This window comes from Perognathus longimembris, chromosome 1 (assembly GCF_023159225.1).
Source record: "Perognathus longimembris pacificus isolate PPM17 chromosome 1, ASM2315922v1, whole genome shotgun sequence".
Classification (NCBI taxonomy): domain Eukaryota; kingdom Metazoa; phylum Chordata; class Mammalia; order Rodentia; family Heteromyidae; genus Perognathus; species Perognathus longimembris.
Window position 1 is genome coordinate 19,372,008 of NC_063161.1, and position 18,634 is coordinate 19,390,641.

The following is an 18,634-nucleotide window of genomic DNA, read 5'->3' on the forward strand; positions in this document are numbered from 1 at the left end:
GGAGGAAACTGTGGCTCCGTCTGATTAAATGATATTTCTGAGTTTTAGTTTTTTCCAGAATGCAAGTCTACGACTTCCAAACTCAAGGACTCTCTATTATCTCTTAAGAGATTAGCTGTAACATGAAATGTGTACAGAAGCAGCTTATCAAAATGATTAAGAAATAGTTGTTGGTAATTTTAGACTTAATTAGGATATTTGTCCTGCCACTTGTTCTGTTTCTTATATTTGAACGATATAGTTAGGTCCTAGGAATATGTATTATGATGACCTATGTGTATACATATAATGACTGTAAGGACACAGTTGAAGATTTTTAAACTTAAATTTTATTGTAAAGCTGATGTACAGAGGGGTTACAGTTACATAAGGTAATGAGTACATTTCTTTTTGAACAGTGTTACCTCTTCCCTCATCTCCCATTTTTACCATCCTGATCTCCTTCCCCCAAGTTGCAAAGTTCATTTCCAATACAATGTCTAATGACTATCACTTTTGAATTGGTACACCCTTTCTGTGATTCCCCTTCCCTTCTCTAACTCAGATAAAGTTACACATAAAAGGTACAGAAATAAAAAACAGTGACAACATGGAATAAACCAAAGGAGAAAAAAGAATGAAAAACAACTACAAACAGTACAGTTAAACAAAACACCTTGTTTTCATTTCTTGGAGTTCATTTTGATAAGTATCATCTTACATGATTAAATGCACATAACTATTGAGCCATAGTGATCTTCCTCTAAGAATATCCTCCTTTGTTCTCAGTGTGCAAATGCTTAATGTGCTGTTTAATCATGTCTGAGTGTAATTATTTTACTATCCACTGGATTAACTTGTAGATTTATAGACATATTCTGGTTATTACAAATGAGAAACAATGCAACATATGTTTCTAGGATCTGGCTTACTTTGCTTAATATACTTTTTTCCAAGTCTTTCCATTTCCTTATGAATGGGGCAATGCCATTCTTTCTAATGGAAGCACATTTTCTTGATTCACTCATCTAATGAGTGTTGTCTGGGTTATTCCATATGTTAGCTACGGTAAATAATTCTGCAATGAACATGGTTGTTTTGGTGGCATTAGTGTGGGCTGATTTGTAATCATTTGGGTAAATGCCCAGGAGTGGGATTGCTGGATCTTAGGGGAGCTCTATGCTTAGTGTTTTGAGGAACCTCCATACTGTTTTCCAGAGTGGTTGAACAAGTTTACATTCCCAGCAACAGTGTAATAATGTTCCCTTTTGGCCATATCCCTGCCAGCATCTGTTGTTATTAGTTTTCTTGATAATATTCTAACTGGGGTGAGTTGGAATCTCAACAACATTCTTCAATGATATAGAAGAAGCAATCTAAAAATTCACATGGAATAATAAAAGACCCTGAATAGTAAAAACAATCCTTAGCAGAAAATGCAGGAAAAGTATTTGAGATCCGACACCCTTTTATGATAAAAGCTCTGGAGAAGCTAGAATCCATGGAACTTCCTCAATATAATAAAGACTGTATATGACAAACCCTATACAATTCTTGTACATTACATGTAATGGTGAAAAGTTAAAAACATTTCCTCTAAAATCAGGAACAAGACAAGGATGTCTGGTCTCTCCACTCCTCTTCAACATAGTATTGGAAATTCTAGCTAAAACCATAAGAGACAAATATAAAGGAGATCCAAATAGGGAAAAAAAGTAAAACTCTTCTTCTTTGCAGATGACATGATCCTGTATTTAAAGAACCCCATAGATTCCTCTCCCAAGTTACGTGAGCTAATCTGAAACATTGGTAAAGTAGCAGGGTATAAAATTAACCCACAAAAATCAATAGCATTTCTAACATTCCAACATTCTAATTGCCAACAATGAGAAGAGTGAGGCTGAAGATCTTCCTTCAAATAAATAAGATTGTTCTTTTATGGCCACATTCTGAAAATTTTCTTAACTTTTTACAGATGTACATTCAGGGAAAATTAGTCTTTGCCAACTTTATTTTCAATGGCTATAGCACATCTGCTAAAGACCTTCAAAAACAAATTGTGAAGACAAAGAATGATTACCGTATGGGGTATTTTCTTCCTAAAGACTATAGGATTGGGTAAGTAACAACTACAGACCACTTTTCTTTTCTTCTTTTATTTTTTTTGGTGGTACTAAGATTTGAACTCAAGGCTTTGCACTCATTTGGCTTGCTTGCCCCACTAGTGCTCTACCACTTGAACCATACCTCCAGCTCAGCTTTTAGCTGTTTTTTTAAAAAAAATTGTAAAGGTGATGTACAGAGGGGTTACAGTTACAGTAGTCATTAAGTATTAAGTACATTTCTTTTTAAGCAGTGTAACCCCTCCCTCATTTTCTTCCAGATTTTTCCCTCCCCCCAAGTTGTATAGTTCATTTTCAACATAGTGCCTAGTATCACTGCTGCATTTGTTCATCCTTTGTCCCACCATTTCTGTGCTTCCCCTTACCCTACCCAAACCAGATAACTTACATATAAGACAAAGATATAGAAATAGAAAACACTGACAAAAGGGGAAAGACAAAAAAAAAAGAACCACAAAAAATTAAAATCCTCATTTCCATTTCTTGGAATTTATTTTGATAACCATCAATTTATGTAATCATATGCACATCGCTAGAGCCCTTGTGATCATCTTCTAAGTATATCCTTTTTTGTACTTACTGTGTGAACGTTTACAGCCCCGTTTATCATGTCCAAGTATAATTTTTTTTTATCTTTTACTCTTCATTGGGTTTACTTGTAGATTTATAGGCACATTCTAATGATTACAAATGAGGGAAAGCAAGCAACCTGTGTTTCTTTGGGTCTAACTTAATTCCCTTAATACACTCCCGTCTATTTCCTTACAAATGAGTCAATGTCATTCTTTCTGATGGAAGCACAGAATTCTATTGTGTATATATGCTGCATTTTCTTGATTTGTTTGTTCACTGAGGGGCATCTGGGCTGATTCCATATCTTGGCTATGGTAAACAATGTTGCAATGAATAAACATGGTTGTGCTGGTAGCTTCAGTGTGGCATGGCTGGTGGTTATTTGGATAAATGCCCATTAGGAGTGGGATTGCTGGGTCATAGGGAAGCTTTGTGTTTAGTCTTTTGAGGAACCTCCACACTGCTTTCCAGATTGGTAGAACAAGTTTACATTCTCACAAATGGTGTAGTAGTATTCTCATCTTCTGAGATGTCTCTCTTTAGGTCTTTATCTCATTTATTAATTGGGTTGTTTCTTAACAGGATTTGGTTTGGGGGGTAATTTTGTTTTTTTAAAAATTTATTAATTGAACACAATTTTTTTTGACAAGGTGTTGTGCAAAAAGGGTACAGTTACATAGTAGGGCAGTGTGTATATTTCTTGTGATATCTTACGCCCTGTTTGGGGGGTAAGTTTTTGAGGTCTAAGTACATTTCAGAAACATCTCAGTATTTTTGAGATGGAGCCTCTTGGGCTTTTCTTCCCAGGATGGCTTCAATGTACACTCTCTGGACCTTAGCCTCCTGTTTTCTAGATTTTTCACTTTTGTTTTTGGTGCCAGTCCTGGGGCTTGAACTCAGGGCCTGAGCACTGTCCCTGGCTTCTTTTTGCCCAAGGCTAGCACTCTGCCACTTGAGCCACAGCACCACCTCTGGCCTTTTCTATGTATGTGGTGCTGAGGAATCAAACCCAGGGCTTCATGTATACAAGGCAAGCACTCTTGCCACTAGGCCATATTCCCAGCCCCTAGATTTTCACTTTTTAAACTAGCATGTCTGAGACAAAGGGGCAAGCTTCAAAATGTGCCTTTATGAGAATTTATTTCTTGCATAAGATCTTTCCTGGAAAGGAAGAAAGGAGCTTATTTTAAAAGTTCAGTTCAGAGGTTCTCTTTTTAAGGGGCATTTAGTCTACAAAGCTATTTTAGAACTTCCAGAAATATTCCAAAGAGTGTGGGTAAACCAATTTGGCCACTGTTGTTAAAGTATGATTCCTTGGATGTTAACTTCTTGTTGATGTCAAGATGTCTTTTCTGACAGGAAGGTAATATTAGTCAACAAGTACAACCTACTGTCTCCAATGAGAATGGTGAAATTGGAAATTTTAACTTATATGGCTGTTTTCACACTGCTAAACTAACATGTGAAGTATGTGAGAACTAAAAGTTGTGCTAATGAATCAAAAGCAGATTTTCTTTTTGTATACTAGATGCTGAAAAATACAGTGTAATAAAAAGAGACAGAAGGAAAAGGGTCTTCTCTTTTTCCTTTAGCTATTAATCCATGTTGTAAACAGCAGAATAAAAAAAGATCCACAAAAAGATATGTAAAGCAGCACAGATTTTATTGAAGATGTTTTGAGTTTAGGATGAACAATAATATAAGAATATACAAACCTACAGTTGGGTTCTTATAAAATCCTTTAATAATGAAGTTAACAAAAACTGATGTGGTAAAATACACTTTGATTAATAAAGGATTATGCTTTAAAAAAAGATATTTTTACACCAATTCATAGCTGCATCATTCCTAATAACTAAGAAGTAGAAGCAACCCAGATGTTCACCAGCAGATGAATAGATCAATGAAATATGGCAAGTATGTAGATTATGTAGCCTTAAAAGAAAGGAAGTTTTCTCATATACTACAACATGGAGAACTTTAGGATATAACAAGAAGTAGAATGGTGGTCACCAGGAGCAGTAGGGAAGTAAAATGCGAAGTTGCTATTTACTGTGTAAGAGTTTCACACTTGCAAGATGAAGTCCTGGAGATCTATTTCACTACAATGTGAATACACTTAACTTTCTCAGCTCTATTCTTAAAAAGTTACGATAGTAAGATCTATGACATGATTTCTTAAATTCCAATTTAAAAAAGTTCCTTGCCTCCTCCCTCTCAATGAGTATAGTTTTTTTTTTTCCCCTTCCAGTCCTGGGCCTTGAACTCAGGGCCTGAGCATTGTCCCTGGCTTTTTATTTATTTATTTATTTTTGCTCAAGGCTGGCACTCTATCACTTGACAGCCATAGCGCCACTTCTGGCTTTTTCTATATATATGGTGCTGAGGAATCAAACCCAGGGCTTCATGTATGCTAGGCAAGCACCTACCACTAGGCCATATTCCCAGCCCCTCAATGAGTATAGTCTTAAGTCTTCAAGATCCTACCAAATAAAAAAAACAAACCCAAGATGGGGTAATATTCATTTCAGACTACCATATGGTTAACTACACTTTCAGAAGAGCACACCAATATAGGAAAACACTGCAGAAAAGAAAATACAGCAAAATAGAAACACCAGAATGGAATTTTTGGAATGAGTATCTATGGGATGAATATGAAGTTGGTAGAACCAGCTCCATACTAGAGTAATTTAGGTGAGTCTCAATGGGCTCCTAGTCCTATCTTAAAGGATAACCCACCGATCTTAGTGTGATGAAAAATTGTTGTAAAGTGCACAATTTTGTGTTCTTCTCACATATAGGGTTAGGTACATTATTTATGTGTGCTCTAACCTGCTGAAGAAGCATTAGCAGCATGAATTTTCATTGTGCACCACAGCTTTTGGTTTGGGGTCTTTTCATGCCTTTTTAGAAATCCTATTTTCTAAAATAAACAAGTAACCAAAAAACTATACAGGTGATTGTAGCAATGCAGTTATGCTATGAGCCCATGAAGTTATTACATTACAATATTTAAAATCTGGAACAAGGAACAAAAATAGAAGAATTTACTAAAAATCTCCAAAATACTGATGCAAAATGTAAGGAATTAGCCTATTTCTTTTTTTTTTTGGCCAGTCCTGGGGCTTGGACTCAGGGCCTGAGCACTGTCCCTGGCTTCTTTTTGCTCAAGGCTAGCACTCTGCCACTTGAGCCACAGCGCCACTTCTGGCCGTTTTCTTTATATGTGGGTGCTGGGGAATTGAACCCAGGGCCTCATGTATACGAGGCAAGCACTTTTGCCACTAGGCCATATCCCCAGCCACAGGACTTAGCCTATTTCTACTATTATCACATGAGCTTATTTCATTAACCACACAGAATCTCTAAAAGTGAGCTCTGAAATGCTGTGGACTCAGTAATGTTGAAGGAAAAAAGGTTCTGTCTTCAGAAACAAGAGGTTAAAATAAAAGCACTTAAAGCTGGAAGCAGAAGGCAAATACAAAATTCCCTTCACAAACTGCATAATCATTTAGTTAAATAAGACCAAAGGAATGTTGCTGAGTAAAAAGCAAGAAAACCAAACTCGAGGGAAGGGTGACATTGTCCAAAATGAAATATACTCTTTACCTGACTTATATAACTGTAACTCCTCTGTACATTACCTTTATAATAATAAAAATATGTATATGTTGAAAAAATAATCATAAAAATAAAAAACTATTAATTTTGGAAGAGGGTTATTTGGGGGTAGGTTGACTTTTTTGTGGTTAAGTTGCTTTTGTTCAAAATAGACTTTGTCATCTATTTTATTATTTGGTCATAAAATCACAAGAATGCTCCTCACTGGCAATTAATAATTACTACATAGAAATTTTTGCTTGTAATGCCAGTCTGAGGAGATAGTATTGTTACCTAATGTCATTCCTCTAATTTAAAAAGGAGTACCCAACTATTTGTTGCTATCAGATAGGTCCATATGAGAAAGATGTGAATATTGGTGAACACAGGCTCGGGTTATCTTCATCTTCTCACTCTTGATGCTCCAGGAATGATGCGAGAGCTTAGGTTGGTTCTAGGATAGGCCCAGGGGCCTGGTTTGATCTGGGATCCCTGGGACCATACCTAGAACAAACCCAAACAAAACCAAACTCCTTGGAAGTGCTTTCAGCTTGGGCCGGCTTCTGGGCTTTTCACCCATATGGACCTCCAAGGTTGTCCCAGAACAATACACCAACCTTTCAGTGATGAGTGTGACAGTTCTGGGGTCTCCCATACTGTTACATACCAGTGTTGTGGCAAGGAAGTATTACTTAAGCTATAGTATGAATAGAAGGTAAAACTGTGACAAAGGTGTGGAAAATACTTTAGTTTAGAAATGGACTTTCCTTAAGAACTTGCTGGGAAGGGTAAAAAAGATATGCAGTTGTAAAAGGCATGCTTTAGTTTTAAGGGAAAAAAATCAACTTATCTTGTATGTGTCAACCTTTAGGAATTCTTACAAAAGACTAGTATAGCAAAATTACCTCACACTAAGAAATTCTTAAGATATAAAGGAGAGGGAATATTTCTACAATCATAACTTATGTTAACTTCATTTTTGAAGACATATTGAAAAGCATACAAAGCTTAAATAACAATCTATTGCAATAACATGTTGCAAAGTGCATTTCAAGATAAAACGAATTGCAATGCTGAAAAGTTAACATGTTGTGTGCATTTAAACTTATTACGTTACAATATATGCATAAAATAGATGCTTCTCACTTCCTGCTAAACTTCTGCATGTATCATTTTTGGATTACACTGATCGCAACTGTACTGGAAGAGAAATTTTCTCTTGTAACACTAATCCACATTTGCATTGTGACTATCTCTCCTGCAATGACAGTCTCAACTCAATCCACACACTGGCTTAGGTCATTGCTTTTTATTGTTATTATAACTCTCTTCCATTAGCATGGATACTTGAAAGCTATGGGAACTCTATGGAGTATGGTCAGAAAATATACTTACCTTTTTGTAAATGATGGAATCATTAGTAACCATATAGTTACTAAAACACAGTATGCATGTTGGTAAAAATGAACTGTTTGCTGCTATGATAGTTACTTCTACACATACTTAATTTCACTTGAACATATAACATGCAAATTACATGTTTTTTATTCAAGAAAGAAAATCCATCTTTGCTTAATAATTTCACATACTAACTAAATGACCATTTAAGCATGCCAAATACAGTGAGACTTTGCATTCAAATTTCAAGATATTTCATTCAATATAGTTAGATCCAAAGTGATAACTTGTCAGCTCTTAAAATATATTTCCTTTATTTTATTATATCTTTATGCCAGTCCTAGGACTTGAACTCAGGGCTGGGCACTGTCCCTGGGCTTCTTTGTGCTCAAGGCTAGTGCTCTACCACCTGAGTCACAACCTCACTTCCAGCTTTTTTGAGTAGTTTATTGGGGATAAGAGTCTCACGGAGACTCTTCTGCCTGGGTTGACTTTGAACCACGATCCTCAGATCTCAGCCTCCTGAGTAGCTAGGATTATAGGCACGAGCCACCAGCACACAGCTTAGTACATTTCCTTTAGCAGAATGAAAACAAAGACACTATTTTGAAAGTAGTGTATTAAAAATTCCCATATAGTTGCTTAGAATCTATAAACTTTATTCTCAAGTCTCTGTGACAATAATATTTTCTTATTTTTCCAGGGCTTAATCTGCTTTATGTCTTGGAAATGAAGACACATGTCTCTTAAAAAACGGAAGAAATATTACCAATTGGTATCCTACTCAAATACAAAAATATATACAAAATGTGAACTCAAACGACTGGTTTTAATCAGAGCCAAAGAATTATGGTATTGAACTAACTTAAGGGAAAGTGAAGTATGGAAACAAAATGGTCCTGTTTGCTATAGAATTCTTCTATTTGGCAAACAGGTGTTCAGTAATTTCACTGGATTGGAGAGAGCAACATATTAGGTGCTCAGTAATAGATACCACAAAAATCATGCACTAAGTGAAAAGTCACTTCTTCAGGTTTTTCTGCTTCATCTACTTACTTTTACCTTGTAGACATTTCTAATGAGCTTAGTCTTCTGGTCTCCAAAACCAAGGCAGATCAGAAGGCACACTATGAAGGTGGAGAAAGGCTACTGCTCATTACAAGCTCACTTACACAATGATACAAATGGAGGAATCAGAACAACTATCAAAACCAAAACTATTTGTTTCCCGGTCAGGGAACAAAACAAAACTAAACTAAAACAGGTCCAGCAGAATGGAGTCATTTAGTACAGGAACAAGTCATTCTTCGAGTTTAATTAGTTCATTAGAGCATAATAACTAACATTAATAATACTCATTTTAATGTCAAAGGACTAAACAATATAAAGAAAACGGCAAATCTGTAAGTTTTAGACTTCCTTCAGAAGTAATTACAAAAGATTGTAATGTTGGAAGAAGTTTAGTTCAACAGAAAACCAGGATTTCTAGAAAGAGTCACTTTCCAAATGGCCAAGTTAGTCAGTTCTTGGTAATATCAGCCATGTTTAGCAAATTCTTAGTACAGAACTAAGCAAACCAAAGAACACTAAACTATCAAACAGATATCACAAAATCCATGTGCTTTATTGACAGAAAAAGCCCTCAGCCTTGTTTCAGACTACTTACTCTGGTTTAGACAATTCTAGCAAGCTTGCAATCTGGTTTCTCAGTCCATAGCAGATTAGAAGCAGCAAATTAGGGACCTACTGCAGGAGGCAGGCACAAGACAGCAGCAAAAATGACAGCTGATTATAGGGAAAAATAGAGAAACTGTGAAAAAACAGACATAATTCAGAGCAAAGCAATGTGAGGTCATAGAGCAAAGGGGCACAGACACTATACATCTCAGCATCCCTGAGGGATATGTATCACCCAGTGACAGGAGTTCTTAAAGAAAAGGTTAGACTATGTTTTGTATACTGTACCAAAAAAAAAAAATAGAACTAGGAAAAAAAGTAGAAAGTTCACTTAGTTGTTACAATGTTAAACTCAATGACTAAATGGACTTGTCCCCATTATCTGAAAAGTTAATTGATTCAAGTTAGTTTTCTATCGATGATAGGATGGATGAATGAACCAAAGCATTATTTTTCTATATTTCCCTAAAACATTTGCTGCTTCATTTTCTAATCTGACTTGAATTGCAAAGATATATTCTTGTGAACAGAATTGGAGAAATGACTCTGGCTGGTTGTCATTCATATAGCATGATATCTATGCAATTTCAAACACTGACCTAACAGAGCTAAACCACAGCCTTAGGGTCTGTAGTTCTTGTATCCTTGCTTTATTTAGATATAGAAAAAATATACCAGGATAAAACTAAATGAGTTGAACTTTCCTTCTCATTATTTCTAAAAATTTGGCAAAAGATTTCTTATTTTACATAGGATAAAAGTAGTCCCTGTAGAAAAATGAAATCCAGGGTCCTAGATTTCTAGTTAACATTCTATTGACTTATAACTTTGAAGTGGAACAAATATCAATTTTTTTATGCTTTAACATTAACCTCTGTAACTTTTCATATATAAGTAAGAATATTACTAGTTAAGAAAACTGATTTAAGGTTGTTGTTAGTTTTTTTTTTAACCTATTTTACTAACAAATTTATAATCAAATCTTGCCTTTTAGTCTTAAATGTTTATTTCCTTTCTAAACATCTGAGAAGAAAATACCAATATCATTTAACAGTTTTGCTGGGAAAACTCTCCTGGGGTTAGGCTGGCTGCACTCCTAACTTTAGACTGAAGGGTCTAGGACTTAAACTCCAGCTTGTCCTTCTGTAGTCAAGCCTGGCACTTTTCTTCTTTAATATCCTTTGTAATTTGCCTTATGTGTGTGTCTACTGATCTGCTTGTCTCCAGTAACCTAAGAATTCAAATTTGAGCTAATGTTTCAGTTCCTAAAGAAATAGATTCGCATACTCTGAGTGTGAATCATTCTAGTAAGGACTTAACCCATAAAGTGAGATAACATACAACTTGGCAAATAAGCGGGGATAACAAATCAAAGATCAACAAGAATCTAACCCTAGATATGCCAACCAGGTAAGGTATTGATGAAAACAGAGGAAAAGGACTTAAGACATAATAGATACCAAGTCAAGTACTGCCATAATTTTACAAAGGGTCAAAATCTTGTCTTCACAGTGACCTAACCAGCCTTTCACATGCGTTCTTCCTTGGAGTACTAGGTTTGTAAAACAAACTATGGTAAAACAAACTATGGCAATGTTTGTATTAGAAGCTGTCAGAATGTTATTCCTAAGATTAGACTGTTAATCATGCAAAAGTTGAAAAGCACAAGTTTTCCTCACAAAATTTTCTTCCCATAATAAGGTTTCTTCTGGATAAAGAGTGGAAACTATTAAAACTTGTCAAAACTCTGGTAAGAAAAAATAAAACGTTTTTAGAAAAACACTAACAAGAACAGTAGTTTATGTTACACTGGTATGTTTGTTTATAAAGTGTTCATGGCAAGAACTGCTACACAAATATTCTTAGATTCTGCTGGCCATAAACATTACCTTGAGTATATCCAAAATAATCAAGAATTTTACAGATTATGGCCTAAAATCTGCAATAAGAAATAAGTCCTGGACTGGGAATGTGGCTTAGTGGTAAAGTGCTTGCCTAGCATGCATGAAGCCCTGGGTTTGATTCCTTGATACAGCATAAACAGAAAAAGCCAAAAGTGGCACTGTGGCCCAAATGGTAGAGCACTAGCTTTGAGCAAAGAGAGGCTCAGGAACAGAGCCCAGGTGCTGAGTCCCAGGCCCAGGCTCAGGCCCAGCAAAAAAAAAACAAAAAAACAAAAAACAAAAAACTCTTATGCAGGTATCTGATTAGCAACTAGTGAACACTGACTTCTAATAATATAAGGAAAGATTAGTTAAGGAATTTTCATAGAGAAGACAGTGTTTTATCTTGAAAACATCTCAATAAAACATGCAAAACAGATTATTTACTAACGTTCCAAGATGATTGTATAATGATTTCAGCAATCAAAAATTTCATGAAACTAAGTACTAGCTAGCAAATAAAGCTGATCAGACTGGCAGATTGGGAATTTCTGAGCAAACTAATTTAGTCTTTCAGAGTTAAAAAGTCCCACTGATAAATAGTATAAAGATTTTTTCCCCAGTTCTTCTTATGGTGAGAGTTTACCAAATTTGCCATAATTGCTTTTTACAAATTCAAGGAAAGATGGAGTTGGCAAACAATGTAATTAAAAAAAGAAAGCAAACCCAAATATTGTTATCTAGGGAAACAGATGGCATTTTTAATACAAGAAGATTCTTAAAATTTATCTATTTCTGTGTTGCTAAGTCTAACCAAAGATATTGTTCTTAAGATGATAATTACGTTAAGTCCCAGAATTTTAGCAAAAGACAAAATGACTTAAGGTACAAAGGATCTCTATTATTCATATGAAGCAGAATCCTTTCCTTGGGATAAAAAAATAGTGAAAACCAAACACCAAACATTTAGTATAAGTCAATTTACTAACTGATAAATTACAGGAATCTGCACGTTTCAGTGTAAAGACAATCTAGAGTCATATAATTTCCTTTTCAAAACAGCAGCATAAATTGAGTCATTCCTACATTTCTCCCAAGGAATTTCTATAAATTGTTAATGGACAGGAGCTACAGGCACCAAAACTAGTTTATTAATAAAAATGTAATCACAACACAAAACAAATGAGATTGGTCAGAGCTGTGTCTCTTAAGAGGTAGTTTGTAAATGAAATTCTAGGGAGATAAGGATGCTTTCCAAGCAGCTGACAGGAGTTTTCCTGAGTCTCATGAAGGTTGAGTACAGCTAGAAAATATAGTAGCACTGTCACCTGCCAGTGGCAATGACACATTAGCAAACAGATACAAAGAGCTTTCTGTTAAGGTGGAGGTCGGGGGGAAGGGGTCTTTGAATATAAGGACCTCACTTTGATATCATTTCTTTCGGTTGCAATGGGAATGAAAAATAAATTTGAAATGGAGTTTTTGTTTGTTTTGTTTTTTGCCAGTCCTGGGGCTTGAACTCAGGGCCTGAGCACTGTATGTGAGCCTCTTTTTGCTCAAGGCTAGCATTCTACCTGTTAAGCCATAGTGCCACTTCAAGCCTTTTCTGTTTATGTGGTGTTGAGGAATTGAACCCAGGGCTTCATGCATGTTAGGCAAGCACTCTATCACTAAGCCATATTCCCGGCCTGAAATGGAGGTTCTTAAAGTGGTACAAAGTTCTCTTTTAAGACTGTAGGACTTCTGAAAATGAACTACTGAATTATAACCCAAATACTTTTGAGACTTGGTTTTAAGTTCCAAACCCCAGCACACATCAATTGTATGAATTAAGTATTTTATTCAGAACCTGTATCTTTAAGACTGGTATAAACAAAAATAAAATACAAACAACTGTTATTGACATAATAGCTGCAGTTGTTAACTGCAAGGATACAGTAAAAAGGAGTCATACTAAATGTTAATGTTCTTGCAAGAGAATTATCCTAGTTACCTTACGGTAGCAAATCCTGGCAAGAAATGATAAATTCATTTCTTATTAAAAGTATTTAAAGAATTATCAAGATCATCAGTTGTGCCACATTAAAATAGCTGTTTATTCAAAAAGAGCCCTTACCTTTCTCATTTTTCTAAAAGACCATCCATTTACAGGTAACTACTAATTTTAGATCAGTTGTTCAAACCAGGGTTCTTTCTGCACATTCACATCTTAGCTTTAGATATAGTAAACTTACACTCATTTTTCCCTTTCCAGTCTTGAGGCTAAAACACTTTTGTAATAGGAACCATCTAAAATGACTTCATCTTGATGCTCACTTTTCTTCTACTTCATTTTCACTTTCTTCAATTACAAGTTCTTCCTCCTCATCTCCAAAAGTCTGTTCTTGCATGGTGGTGAAGGAGAGAGATCTAGCAGCCACTTCTGCAGCGAGGCCAGCGGTGAAGGTAAATTCTGGGGACAGCTGTAGCCGTGCCAACCTCTGCTTAATGGAGGGCTCTGGTGAGTCTCTGGGAGGTGAAGGGGCAGTGGCCAGGCCGCCACTACTGACTTGCTGTAGTTCATGTTCACTCTCATATTGGTAGTACATTCTTTCTGTGGTTCCTCCAAGGAAGGCCTCATTTGCTGCGGTGTCTTTCTTTTGACTTTCTACAGCGTCCTCACATACATACTCAGTCCTACTTATCTCATTGTCAGCTGTGGAAGGTTTACTACTTTCTTCATCAGTGTCGTTGTTACCAACTTCTCCAATATCTGAATTCATAGATGGTTCTGGATTACTTATGGGTTCCACTGGGTCTACAGGAGACAAGCATTTCAACACAGCTTCAAAGAAAAAGGAAAGAAAAGGAAAAGAAAAATAATAACTAAGGACTCAGAAATGATTCAAATTCCCAATTGATTTTTTTCTTAAAAAGAACAATAAATAAAAGCTTAACAAAATTTCCTAGTAAAAATCAACATAAATTTATAAATTTAGGGAACTTAATAAAAGATAAAATGCCTACAAAGTTAAATGAGATGGATGTTTGCTAAAGATTTTTAAAATGAAAAGCAATGGTCCTCAAAGTATGGTCTCTGAACCAACAGGACTGATTATCACCTAAGAAGTTGTCAGAAATACAAATTCCAGTGTCTGATCCCAGATTACTGTACTGGAAACTTTGGGCTAGGGGAGAGCCATGTTTTATAAACCTTCCTTTTGATTCTGATGCCCATTCTGAGAGATATTGTTGTTAAAGAATAAGCAATGTTGTTTTTTACTGCAAAAAAGCCTCAAGTGACCCAGACAATGATCATATATTCAATACACACACATACACATATTTTTTTTTACAAGTTAAAGCAGTATGGAAACAAATACAACATATAATTAATTTTACTTGTTAACCACCTAAAAGACCCTAATGGAAGCCATATTTCTACACATATTGCGGTGCTACAGAAAAGCAAAGGTGAAATAAAATCTCATTCAAGATCAACTACCGAACAAAGTACAATCCACAAATAGAATATATATCCATACGGCAGAAGGTTGTCCTTGCAAGGAAAATGAAGTTTTATTTAGCCCCTCTTGATGTTAGTCTCTCCTCCCAGCATGAGGGGTTAGTACAAAACAATCTATTATGAAGCATGATGGAGGGAAAAAGTGCTTCTTGAAGATCTGGCGTGTACTTAAAAAATATATTTGTAAAACGTGTCCACTTCCAAGAACTAACTCCACTAGAGAAGCAGCAACCACAGAAAAAAATGGCCACAGCAGGTTCCAGTGTAGAGTTTCCCTTTCTAATTCCATTCGGACTTTTCCCCTGTAGGCAGAGACGAAAACAACTCTGGAAGATGTACTGGAAAGTTTCATGGGAAAGCATTTTATAGTTTCAGCAAACTTTTACTTATTTTCATAAACGACACAGTATTATTGCTTTTTAAAATGCAAACTGTATCAAAAGCACATACCTGAGGATGAGACACATTTCTCCTATTTGCCCACTGTGTCAATAGGTAATTTTAAAGCTACATGAAGAAAATACTAAACAATAAAAAAAGCTTACATCAAATGCTATTTTCACTATTATGTACACTTTCAGTCTATAATTCTGTTAGTCTTTAACAAATGTAACGTGTTAGCATTGGCTGATAGTTGTGATTATTGCTAACTGAATGGGGAGGCAGAATCTGCATAATGTGAGGATCAGATAACAAGTGAGTTAGAATGTAAAACTCTAGGAGGGTATACATTGTTGTTTCTTCATCTTTGTGCTAAGGATACAAGTAAATAGAGCCTAGCATCTAATGAGTACTCAGTAAATACATGTCAGATAAATAACTTGCTGAATGAAAGCTGTGGGAATAATTAAGCCCTAACTTAAGAATTTAGTTATAGAGACAATACCACCCCAACCCCCCCCTCCAAATCAAACAAACCTGAACACATAAAAATCAGTAGTGCTTAATACATAATATCATTCACCTCTAATTTGTGTAGGCCCAATATACCAACAGTGTTAGTGGAATGTTGGGTTTCTTATGGTGGAGAAGCTAATACAATAAGAAACCATTATAGGTTTTAAGATAGTATGCTGCCTGAGGAAAGTCTGGAATTTACAGGATAGCTTAGAAAGAAAGGTGGGCACCAGTGACTCACGCCTGTAATCCTAGATACTCAAGAGGCTGAGATCTGAGGATCATGAATCAAAGCCAGCCCAGACAGGAAAGTCTGTGAGACTCTATCTCCAATTAATCACCAGAAAACTGGATGTGGTTCTGTGGCTTAAGGGGTAGAGCGCTAGCCTTGAGCTGAAGATCTCAGGGACAGCACCCAGGCCCAGACCTAAAAGAAAACAAACCTCTAAAATGGAAAGGACTCAGAAATCATAGGAGTTAATTCAACAAGGAATGAGCTAGATCAACATTGCCAAGTATCAAGCTTCTCCTCATCCTTTCCTGTCTAACAGGAAGTGTGGCTAAAGAAAGAAGGTGTGAATAACAGCTTAAGGTTAATTTTTGGTATTATCAATCACGCAAGCATGTCCAAATTTGAGGATGGAGATGATGTATCCTCTAATCCCAAATCATCAAGTTATTTAAGTAAACCTAAGGGCATGGCTAACTGGCCTAGGTCTTAATTCTTTTCAATAGTAAGAGAAGAATTATTAATTTTGTCCTTCATGAGGTTCTTTTAATATAGTGAACAAAGTTGATAATCTCAAAATCACTAATTTTTTGTTGTTTAATTAAGACATAGTCTTATTACATAGATCAGGGTGGCCTTGAATTTATGATTCGCCATTAACCTTCACAGTGCTGGGATGACAGGCATGAACCACCAACACCCAGCTCAAATTATTCAACTTAATTTCAACTCTGAAACAAATGTAGTAAAACAATTAAAAGAACTAACCAAAAAGTATGACTTCATATCTACATTTTCTTCACATTTGTTTTTACATGATAAAGTTCTATGCTTTCTGATGGACCCAAAAGAATACAGTTGAAATAAGATTCATGGCTCAGAAAACAAATCTCCTTCATTGAAATAAGCTTTGGCTCTGAAGTTGAAGCTTACCATGATCACTAAATAGGAGCTGCTTCCATTTCTGCCTTTCTGCCTCTGAAGCCTTAAATCCCAGCACAGACTTTAATTCCTGCAGCACTCTCTTGGATTCTTCCTGCTCACGTTTTTGTCTCTCTCTGTCTTCTTGAGACAAGTAGTAAAAATCATCCTTTCTGAAGTCACTGTCTATATCTATATCATCTACATAAGCTTCTAGTTCCTGAAAATGAATAAAAGAAAAGGCAGTTTTTCTACTGGCATCCACTTCATTGTAGCTACTCATTTCTGAGATAAACGAAGAGTTACTCTTGGCACAGGTCATCATGGTACAGACAGGAGTATGTGTGGTGAGGGGTACACAGTTGATATTAACAGTGTCATGAACCATTTTTATGGCTGTTGTTCTACTTTGATAACATACTATAAATACAGTCAAAATCAGAGGTATTTGCTATGCCAACAAAAACTGAAAGGGCTACAAATCTGGGGATGTGGTTAGGCATATTTTTCTTACAGTAAACTCTGGTTCTTTTTGATTTCCCAGGAAGTTCCTAGGAATAGAGAGAGTGTCATCTATGGTCTTCCATATTTCCAAGAGGGGGTAGGATATATCTTACCCAGCTGTCCTTGCAGGAAAGGCTCAGGCAAATGCAATTGGATCCTCTAATCTGATGTACCTGCATCTGATCTGACTCAGACATTTGTGATAGTAGCAAGGGGCACCTTGAGTAATACATGCTAGTAAGGGCAGTGGCAGATCAAGTTTCCAGAGGAATTGGTTCTGAGGCTACATTTTACTCCTGGGCACTGTCCAGTCCCAGTGACTTAGCAATGAAGTCTCTACTGGAACAGTTCTTTTGAGTGGTAGCAACTGTTTGTGGTAGCCTGGTGCAAGCCTGCTTATCTGACTCTAAAATGTTCTGTAAGCTAATGAATGGACTTAAAAGAAATGATGTATTACACTAACTGGGGTCGGTTGCCATTTTCAATGAAGAATACCAAGTAGATAATACTAAGAAGAAGAAAATTTTCTGGAATGAGGAAAATCAATCTCTGTCAACAACAAATGCAATCATTAAAATTTTGTTCTTTAAAATATATAGTCAGGCATGGTACTACACAACTATAATCCTAACATTTGAGAGCTAATGCAGGAGGACTAAGACTCTGAGGCCAGGCTGGGCTACAAAGCAAATAAACTAGGTAATTAACTAATTAATTGAGGTATAATACATGCAGTCAAGTGCTTACGAATTAAGTATATAGGATTTTTACATATGTATACATACTGGTAAGCATTATCTAGAAACATGATTAAAAACACATCTAGCATTCCCAAAGGTACCTTTGCCGATATACTTAACTTTTATTGTATTTCGTTACCTTTAAAAGCCTGTCCCAAAATGGAAAAATTCGGATATAAATAAGAAATTCTGCTGGTGGACTGGATGATTCCAATCCAAGACACTGAGAACTAATGCTATGATAGGAATTTTCTGTATTGTATTCAAATTTTGAAGCTCATTAGAAACAAATTCAACAAGTTACCTGACAGTAGCAACAATAGCCCATTTGGTAATTACCTATATAACTTAAAAGAAAGGTATGAAACTCTTCTTTAGTGACCAGAAGGCACTTGCCTCCCTTACCTGCTCCTCAGGGATGGGGTCTTTGTCTGCAATGTGTAGAGCAGGCGCTATCACAGGTGTGGTGATGCAATGTGAATTCTCACAAGTAAGGTCAGGTTTGCCTGAAAGGGGGAAGAGCATTGAAAAAGGATAAGAAATGTCAAACACGTAACAAAAATATTCCTGGTATGAATCCACTGTTAGCTGTATATCCAACT

The 18,634-nt window shown here is 36.0% G+C and overlaps 2 protein-coding genes across 6 annotated transcripts in view; one reads left to right on the forward strand and one right to left on the reverse strand.

Annotated features, from left to right (window-relative positions):
- Positions 1–8,887, forward strand: part of LOC125360052 (uncharacterized protein C3orf20-like) — a 77,550-nt gene extending 68,663 nt beyond the window's left edge. For all 3 annotated transcript variants that reach the window (XM_048358022.1, XM_048358030.1, XM_048358039.1), the window contains 2 exons: positions 1,955–2,097; positions 8,380–8,887. In XM_048358022.1, coding sequence (XP_048213979.1) covers positions 1,955–2,097; positions 8,380–8,386 — 150 coding nt within the window. In that variant the 3' untranslated portion in view covers positions 8,387–8,887. The remainder of the gene's footprint in view (positions 1–1,954; positions 2,098–8,379) is intronic.
- Positions 8,888–13,056: 4,169 nt separating this feature from the next.
- The window catches only part of Vezt (vezatin, adherens junctions transmembrane protein), a 60,438-nt gene continuing 54,860 nt past the window's right edge, over positions 13,057–18,634 (reverse strand). For 2 of the 3 annotated variants that reach the window (XM_048358060.1, XM_048358052.1), the window contains exons 10-12: positions 18,438–18,538; positions 16,801–17,008; positions 13,057–14,060 (exon numbers count right to left, since the gene is read on the reverse strand). In XM_048358060.1, the coding sequence (XP_048214017.1) occupies positions 13,549–14,060; positions 16,801–17,008; positions 18,438–18,538 (821 nt within the window). In that variant the 3' untranslated portion in view covers positions 13,057–13,548. Of the gene's footprint in view, positions 14,061–16,089; positions 16,656–16,687; positions 17,009–18,437; positions 18,539–18,634 lie in introns of those variants that run through there. The other variant, XR_007212645.1, reaches the window with a different exon arrangement.